We start from the raw sequence: 9,362 nt of genomic DNA, 5'->3' as shown, positions 1-9,362 counted from the left end.
ATAAAATATATGCTGGAATATAAATACAGATTGAAAATAAAATAAATTATACACATATTTATATACAAATATAGTGGTGACTGATTTTAGTGGCTAATTTTAATGTACGAATAATATTTTTGAAATAAAAAATAATACCTAAAATTAATTCTATTAAAGTTGCTCTAAAGGGTTACCACAAGTTGATTTAGTCAAATTTCCAATATAAATGTACTTATATACTTTTTGCAAGACATATATGATTGACCATCGAATAAGTCCTTAAGGCCAGAAAATGAACCCTACCCTAGTTACCTCTTTCCTTTTTTTTTTTGGCGGTTTTTTGGCCAGGTATAAGTACTTTTTCCGGGTTCTTTTTCTGTTTTAGGCCCAAGATTCATTTTGCCAATAAAAAAGTAAACTGGAAAATACACGTGTTCAAGTCCAAAAAAAAAAAAATTACAGGTGTTTCATCGGATACGGTCATACGGATTACAGAATAACGACAAACACTAGGCTGATAACTTCCCATCTCAGTTCTCGCCACTATTTTATTTTTCCAGCTCTTGCTTTTGGACACTCACTTTTTTACTCAAAAAGCCCTAGCTTTAAAAATATCACCGATGATCACACTTTCCAATAACCCTACCCTAAACCCAGTACCAATGCCTCAGGACGACGATGAAGACCCTCGAAACGGCGCCGTAGAGGCAAACGACCACGCCCACCAAAGCCCCTTAAAGAAGCCCAGACTGACCCGACCCATTTCTGAACCCGACATTCTGCAAGAGTTCTCCCACCACCAACAGGGCTTTGCCAGAATTAACAACGGCAGCTTTGGGAGCTGCCCGCGGTCAGTTCTCTCTGCCCAGAACACGTGGCATCTCCGATTCCTGCAGCAACCCGATGAATTTTTCTTCAACTCGCTCCGAAAGGGGATCCTCGAGTCACGCGCCGCCGTGAAGGCTTTAATCAACGCCGACGACGTCGATGACGTGTCACTCGTCGACAATGCTACAACCGCCGCCGCTATCGTCCTCCAGCAGGTCGGCCGCCAGTTCGCTGACGGAAGCTTCCGCAAGAACGACGCCGTCATCATGTTCCACTGCGCGTTCCCGGCGGTGAAGAAATCCATCGGCGCATACATCGGCCCCGCTGGTGGCTCCGTCGTGGAGGTTCGGCTTCCCTTTCCAGTTCGCAGCGATGAGGAGATTATTGCGGAGTTCAAGAAGGGGCTTGAGCGAGGTAAGATTAATGGCGGAAGGGTTAGGTTTGCGATGATTGATCACATAACTTCGATGCCTTCGGTTGTTCTTCCCGTTCGAGAATTGATTAGGGTTTGCAGGGAGGAAGGTGTGGACCAGGTCTTCGTGGATGGCGCCCACTCCATAGGGAGCGTGCCTGTCGACGTGAAGGAAATTGATGCTGATTTCTACGTGAGCAATTTGTATAAATGGTTCTTTGCACCGCCTGCTGTGGCTTTCTTGCACTGCAAGAATTCGAAAGGTTTGGTGGATTTGCACCACCCAGTCGTGTCTCAAGAGTATGGGAAAGGGTTGGCGTTAGAGAGCTCCTGGGTTGGGAACAGAGACTATACTCCCCAGCTCGTGGTGCCGTCGATTTTGGAGTTTGTGAACCGGTTCGAAGGTGGTATTAAGGGGATCATGAAGAGGAACCATGATGGGGTTGTGAAGATGGGGACTATGCTGGCTGAATCATGGGGAACAATGCTGGGGTCGCCGCCAGAGATGTGCGCAAGCATGATAATGGTTGGATTGCCGTCTAGGCTATGTGTGACGAGTGATGATGATGCCATGAGTTTAAGGACGCACCTGAGGGTGTATCACAGGATTGAGGTTCCTACATATTACCAGGCTTTGAGGAATGAAGATAGGGATCCCAAGGACAAGGACGGGTTTATAACTGGTTATGTTAGGATATCTCGTCAAATTTATAACACAGATGAGGATTATCATAGGCTTAAGAATGCAATTAATCAGATTTTGGAGGATGGGAAAATTTGCAGCATGCTTCCTGTTGAGTGATCCAAAAAGAGCGAATAGGTATTTTTTCCATGACAACACCCGCTTTTGAATTGTTCGATTTTAAACTAACATATGCTTGAAGAGCACATTTTATGAGTATACCCAATTTTCCTGTTTTGTGTTCTCTTGGAGTTAAACAAGTATTCCACCTAGTTGCTTTGCAATTTAACATGTAGCATAGCTTGATAGCTTCTGATCTCTGTATGTCTATAATTGATTGTACCTATGATTGAAGTTGTTAAAAGAAACCATTAAACCAAGCTGTTGTTGGAGTGTACAAATGATCAACATCCTTTAATGATCATGTGGTGTTTGAGAAACTTTCCCGTCAAAGAACCATTTGCATTTAAGGATCCACTGGCCATTGGGTTTTTAACCAGTTCAGAACTAGTTTGGTTGTCTTCAAGCAATTTTATTTTAAGAAACTGAACCAAAATTGCAGTTTAAATTCAGTTCAATTTGGTCTTTCTACTGAACCATTAGTATAAGGAATAGAATTCTGATAAAATTGCCACATAACTACATAATAGTAATGGTGATATGGATAGGGATAGTGATAATGATAGCAATAGCGATAGAGAAAGCAAGAGCCATAGCCACCGATTTGTGACTCAAAATTATGGATGTATTCACTTTGACTACTGTATAGTTCATTGGAGCTCATAAATTTAGCCACAGCAACAACGATAGCAATATACGATGTCGATTTATGACTCAATTTTGGTGGATGCATTCACTTTGACTACTTTATAGTTACATTGAAGCTCATATAAATTTTTTGGATATGGGTCCTCTGTGCTACAGGCAAACTGCATTTACATTGTAAATGGAGAAATAAAGAAACATGCGAATTGGTGTTTACCTAGTTATTATATTTGCATTTATCTGTTTTCTTTAGACATCATGTATCTGCGTGTAAAATAGAAATGTTTAAATTAGTGTCTGTTTTTAGGACTATGAGAATGTGTTTTTAAATGGAAGAAATAGTTACCATGGTGGAATGAATTACAGTCTATAAGTGGTTCCTTTTGTTGCACACTTGCACCCACATTCAGATGGTGGGTTGTATGTTGATTACTTGTTTAATGCAACTTGCTTGCTTGTTGATGATATGTTCCCTTGTAGAATGATCATGACTTTCTATCAAGAAGAGCAACATGTGTGCAAAATACCTTTTTCAATACTTCGTGCAAAATTTTTTATTTGGTGGATGCACTAGGATAATTCATTTTTTCGTACAAAGAGTCAAAGACCATTAAAATTATTTAACATGCTCCATAATAGATGGTTTTTACTGTTATAGGAATAGTAATAATAAGTTAATAACAATAAAGGCCATAAATCTATTCTTCCTTGTGGCCTACCTGACATAACTCTCTTAGCACGTCTAGGGGAAATGTGGATTAAGAAATTGAATATACATGATTTGCAATTAGTTTTAAAGTCATCATATGAATAAATGGTCAGCCTTATTCCTTAGGCATTTGTATCAAACATTTATTGTGTATAATATCTATAATATATAGTAAGTTTATAAACAAAGAATTCAAAACGTTCTATCAATAAAGAAACCTCTTCCCAAAAAGACATAGATTGCAGGTGTTCTCCTCGTTATGACTAAATTGAATTGTAGTATATACTATATAGTATATAGGAGTGAATTGCAAACATACTCCTCCAGCTTGGTCTTAAGGTGAATTACGTATAAACCCAATACTATAACGTGGTCATTAGATACTCGCACCCTTAATTTTGTTGCAATAACTTTCCAGTTAATATCCTGTTTCCTGTTAACTCTCATATGTTAGGCAACAGGTTTGTACACTGTAATTTCTTTTAAGTTTATTATAACACAAATTAACATATTCTTAAATAATTAAATGATAGATGTTACTAAAACTCATTGGCAAAAGGAAATCACAACCCTAGTACAAATGAAAGAAATTTTATTGAAATAAATTGGACTGTATGTGACTTAGATGATTGTCAACACTCCATCCGTTAGTACCTGAAAAGATAATCATTGCTGAGATTTGAGAATCTTGAGGCAAACCAAACCCAAATGCAGTTGGAAAATTTGACCTAATGCAGTTTTTCTAATAACTGTGGTCTCTAGATGATTATAAGTCATGATACTTATGATCCCAATTAGCCACTTAATAGAAATCTTTGCTTCCTTAACTGTGTCTGTTTGATTATCGCTATATGGAGCATTTATTATTTTTGTCAATAGTTAGAAAGAGGATCATTCATATTGCTATAGTAAATGAATTATCTTCAATAAACCCATATTTGTTTCCTGATGCTTCCAATTCTGTAGTCTGCATCATGACTTATGTAATGATTTCTTATGGCCTTTCCCTCCTGTGCATCAAATGGGTTCACAAAGTTATGAGATGATTTTGTGGTCGTATCTGACATCAGTTGCAATTGATGTATTTGGCCAGGATATGTTGATGTTTCCTGAAGTATATGAAATTTATTGTCCTTCGAAGTGGTGCCTCCCTTTTATTTATGTCAACACTGACTGGTCGATTCATAACTTATCTCATTCTTTACCATTTACTTTCAGAATAGAGTGAAGCTGGTTTGTTAATATTAATAAATGAAAAATGAAATTTAGGACCTGTTTGGTTTTTACATTCATTTGCTATATATTTTTAGTTTTTTCAGGATTTTGTTAAGTTATTGGTGAGAGTGGGAAATGCAAACAGAATTCTATTACTTCCCCCCCCCCCCCCCCCAACAAAATCCTAGAAGTAAATACGACATAGACCAGTATAAATTGGTAGATGATGCTAAAGGTGAGCAGAGAATGTTGTCCTCTGAGTTAATAGATATATTATCTATTCAAAACATGGTTTGCAATTCCTGTTTACGCTGTGACCATAGTAAAGATAATTCTGACCTGGCTGTTTTTGTGGTTAGCTGGTTTATTTATTTTTTGTTTTACTTTTCCTGTAGTTTCAGTTTTTACGTGTTGACAAGAGGCAGGAGTTATTAGGTGTAATTTCTTAATTTCTTAATTTCTTAATGTGTTGACAAGAGGCAGGAGTTATTAGGTGTAATTTCTTAATTTCTTAATTTCTTAATGTGTCCTACCATGCGCCTGTTTATGTTTGAATCCTTGAGTTAGCTTCAATTCAAGTACTTGAAACCTTTCGTTTTTTGACTCTTTGCTCTCTGCATTTGGTTGATAACCAAAAGTGTTTCTGCTATTTATTTGACAGATAATTTCGTACTTGTTGAAGAATAAAATGGGATCTTACTGAGATATTAATTACAGAATTGAGATACCGGATATTTTTGAGGCATTGTTCTCTCCTGGTTAATGGAACCATGCTTAACCAGCATGTGTTTGGGGTTTGCTTGATAATTTTTGGGCAAAGCATGTGGTTGAATTGATGAATTCTACCGAAACTGGCGACTGTTTTGTACGAAGGTCTGAGGCATGGTTGTACTACATATTCGCATAACCAAGTAGGGAATTCAGAAATGATCATTGGCATCACTTGTAGTTTTTGCCTGCTGTATCGATCAATTCTTGACTAAGGAAAGATTAAGGCCATCATTATGAAATTAAAGAGAGTTGTATCCTAGCCCTTCCCTTTTTCTCCCCCGATGTTATTTGCTTGTTTCCCTCACTTAAATCATACCTTTAAGCCCACTGAGTGTGATATAAGATGATCAATAGCAATCTCATCTCATAACCCAAAAATTCAGGTGTTATTTTGTTTCTTTTTTATTTTTTTAATAGACGAATTCTGATTTTTCTAACCCAAAATTCAGGGTTTTATTTTTAATATTTTTCCCTCAATAAGATGGCAGCCGATGACTCCTTTAGGTTTTTGTTGGGCACGGAATCGGTACGTGAGATACGTTTGTGACACCGAAATGCCAAAAATTTATTTGGCTCACTGGTCAGTTAGGTAGTGTAAAATAAGAATGTTTTTATGGGGTTTTTTCTGCAATTGCATAGAAAATAGAGAGGTTATTTTTTAATTTTTTTTAAATTGCAGTTTATGTCTGTTCACTTTTGATAAACCAATTTAATTAGTTCTGCTTAGTAACTGGCCATAGGGTTTGTAAGGTGACGCCCTCCAGCTACATATTTGAACACAACGGTACTGACTTCCATTCTCGACAGTCTTTGGTAGTTGATGGCATCGTCGTCTCAATGGAAAGAAGGTATATATTGTATTATTACTCTACACTTGATTTTTAAATATCCCCTTTTGTTTTTCCAAATTTTGTCAACTTTGTTCAAGGATATTCCTGTGTGTGTTTTGCTGAATTACTGTATTGTTATTTGGCAAAGGGTTGCTGTGCATGAAGATATCCCTGCGGGCTTGCGTCTCGCCGACAAAGCAGAATTGTACGACGGAGCAGACCATGGAGTTGGATCAGTCGAGGGTGAAGGCTTGTAGGGATGGAGTCAGACGAGTATGAGTTACACGAAGATGAAACAGAACACGACTATCTTGGAGAGACCGATGGCGACAATGGAGATGGGGTTGAATTGGAAGACAATTTGGACGGTATCGGAGGAATGTATGACAATTTTGCGGATGATGACTTACACGCTGATAATTCTGGCGAATTGCTAGGTTCAATTGATTTTGTGAACCTGAGTAGGGTGGAAGTCGCTTTAATTTCGCAGATGTTAACATTGCATTTGACTTCTACCAGGCATATGCAAAGCACCATGGTTTTAGCAGGAGACATTACAGGAGCAAAAAATGTAGCGAAGTAAGGATAATATAGGAATTTGTGTGCCACCGAGAAGAATTCAGATTGCTGAAATTCTACTCAATTCCTAACCGGCAAAAGAGGCCAAGGGCCGAGACACGGTGTGGATGCCATGCAAGGATGCATGTTCGCATGGACGATGAATCAGGATGTTGGTACGTTGCGTACTTTTCAAACGAGCATAACCACCCCGTTTTCTATTTGTGTTTTTCTTCCATGCTCCCAAGCCATCGGAGGATGAGCTAAGAGGACATTGAGCAAATGAACGACATGCACAAAGGGGATATTTCCGTATCACGAATCCACGGTTTTATAGTGAGTCTAGCCGGCGGGTATCATAATGTCCCCTACACAACAAGGGAGATGCACAATGTAAATGTGAAGCAACGAAGGGAGGGTGGTCTAGATGCGGAATCGTGTTTAAAGTATATCTGCGAGTGTAAGACAAATGATCCAGCATTGTACTACAAAATTGTTGACCGGGAGAGGGTGTGACTAGGGGTGGAAACAGGCTAGGTCAGGCCAGACTTTAATTTTAACAAGCCAGACCTATAATAGAGTATATTGGTCTAAGCCTGGCCTGTAGCCTGGTATAGACTTTTTAATGAGTACTGAGTCTGGTCTGTTGTTAAATCTAGCCTGGCCTGAAGCCTGTCAATAGGCCTGTTTTTTTTTTTTTTTATAATAATTAAATTTAAGATATAATTTAATTTTTAAAATTATAAAATATAAAATAATAAATTTATGGATAATATTAATACAAAATAAAGACAAAATATCGATAAATAACTATCATTGATTAAAAAAAAGATAATATATATGGAATATATTCTTACTTGGCTACTTCTAAAATATAACATATCAAAATAAAAGACTTCATCAATATCAAGAGTTGTAACAAACCAACTAAACATAACATCAAATAAAAGCTAATAACTACTTAAATCAAAATACAGTAAAAAAAATGTTGAACAATTAATGGATTAACCCTCCAAACTTGAAAGTGATTTAATCTTCCTGTTCGAACATCTTGAAAAAAAAAGCAAACATACACATATCATTAGATTTTTAAATAATATAAATGCAACAAATACTTTTTTTATTAGTAACAAAAAGAATGTTCAAAATAAAATTGTGGTCATAATCTTAGTATAAATTATATGATACCTCATTTATATATCATGAAATTCAACTTTATTATTCTAACTACTCACATCATACCAATATCAATGTTCTCACATTTAAAAAGAGAAAATATTTTCTATAACATAGCTACTTAGTCAAAAAGAGAAATATTAGAAAGTTGATTTTTACATTTGGTTTTTTCTTCAAACCATACTTGTTCCGAAGCCAATCTCCTCCACAAATGAGAACTTCAATGGATTCTTGATTTAGTCGAGAACGATATTAATCAATAACTCTTCCTCCAGCACTAAATGAAGACTCTGAAGCCACTGTTGAGACATGAATTGCTAATATGTCCGCTGCCATTTTAGATAAAATCTTGAACTTGAGGCTATTGTTTTTCCACCACTCCAAAGCACTAAAAGACTTAGAATTGCCTTCAGGAATGTAAGCACTCTCATCAAGATAAACTTCTAATTCTGATTTTGTTGGATGAATGGCTTCTTTTTTCCGAACCATATTCAACATTTCATCAATTCCACTAATTTCAGAACTAACCAAATTAGAAGAAGCAACTAGACCATTAGTGTTAACTCCACTTATTATTGTATCACCATGACACTCTTCAGCATATTCATCATACATTTCTTGCAATGTATTCTTCACTTTTTCAATATTTTCAGCAGCCACATGCTCAGGTTTGTAAATTAAAGGAAAACAGAATTTAATAACATGTAACTTGCACCTAGGATCCAAAACACAAGCAAGAGACATTACCATATTGCATTCTCCCTAATATTTGTCAAATTTTTCTTTCATTGAGGTTGCCATTTCTCTCATGAAGGAATCTCTATCTTCAATAGCTTCATCAATTACTTGTTTCACTCTCCAAACTTCAGGAAGGTACAAATTTGCAGTAGGATACTCACTACCAGAAATGACATGAGTAGCAAGATTAAAAACTTTTAAAAGTTTGCAAATCTTCTCAACTTTCCTCCAATCCTCTGATGATGGTTCGTAACTATAGTGGGGTTTTCTTTCTTTTTATAAACAGCAAACACAGATTTAAACTTCAAAGCCACAGATAACATGTTGTAAGTAGAATTCCATCTTATGGGACAATCAATGATGAGTTTTTTCTCCTTCAAACGCTTGTTCTCAGCAATCTCAACAAATGTTTTAAATCTTGAATCATTAAAATTAACATACTTGACACTCTCACAAACTTTGTGAATAATACCTTTAATTTTACCTAGCACATCTTGTACCAACAAATTCAGAATGTGTACACATCACCTAACATGAAACAAACTACCACCAACAGGTAATGAGTTGTTATCTGAAATAGTATCCTTAAGAGCCCTTAGACATGAATCATTATAGGAAGCATTGTCAACAGATACTGAGAAGACTTTGTTTTCAATTTCCCAAATCTTCAAATACTTGAAAATAGCATCTGCAACA

The 9,362-nt window shown here is 36.6% G+C and overlaps 1 protein-coding gene across 4 annotated transcripts; it reads left to right on the top strand.

The window, feature by feature from the left end:
* Positions 1 to 402: 402 nt before the first annotated feature.
* Positions 403 to 7,475, top strand: LOC112775364 (L-cysteine desulfhydrase). 4 transcript variants are annotated; one of them, XR_003189528.3, is made up of 3 exons: positions 403 to 2,042; positions 6,105 to 6,212; positions 6,343 to 7,475. XR_003189528.3 is itself a non-coding variant. In XM_025818941.3 (2 exons), exon 1 carries the CDS (start codon positions 603 to 605, stop codon positions 2,022 to 2,024), a length of 1,422 nt encoding a protein of 473 aa, XP_025674726.1. In that variant the 5' UTR covers positions 403 to 602; the 3' UTR covers positions 2,025 to 2,042; positions 5,255 to 5,753. The 4 variants fall into 4 exon arrangements, 2 of the variants coding, with proteins under 2 accessions (XP_025674726.1, XP_025674727.1); XR_003189527.3 differs by having other exon boundaries at positions 6,092 to 6,212; XM_025818941.3 differs by lacking the exons at positions 6,105 to 6,212; positions 6,343 to 7,475 and adding an exon at positions 5,255 to 5,753.
* Positions 7,476 to 9,362: the final 1,887 nt, after the last annotated feature.

Source organism: Arachis hypogaea, chromosome 19 (genome assembly GCF_003086295.3).
Source record: "Arachis hypogaea cultivar Tifrunner chromosome 19, arahy.Tifrunner.gnm2.J5K5, whole genome shotgun sequence".
In the NCBI taxonomy this organism is placed as follows: domain Eukaryota; kingdom Viridiplantae; phylum Streptophyta; class Magnoliopsida; order Fabales; family Fabaceae; genus Arachis; species Arachis hypogaea.
This window is presented reverse-complemented; position numbering and strand designations above follow the sequence as displayed.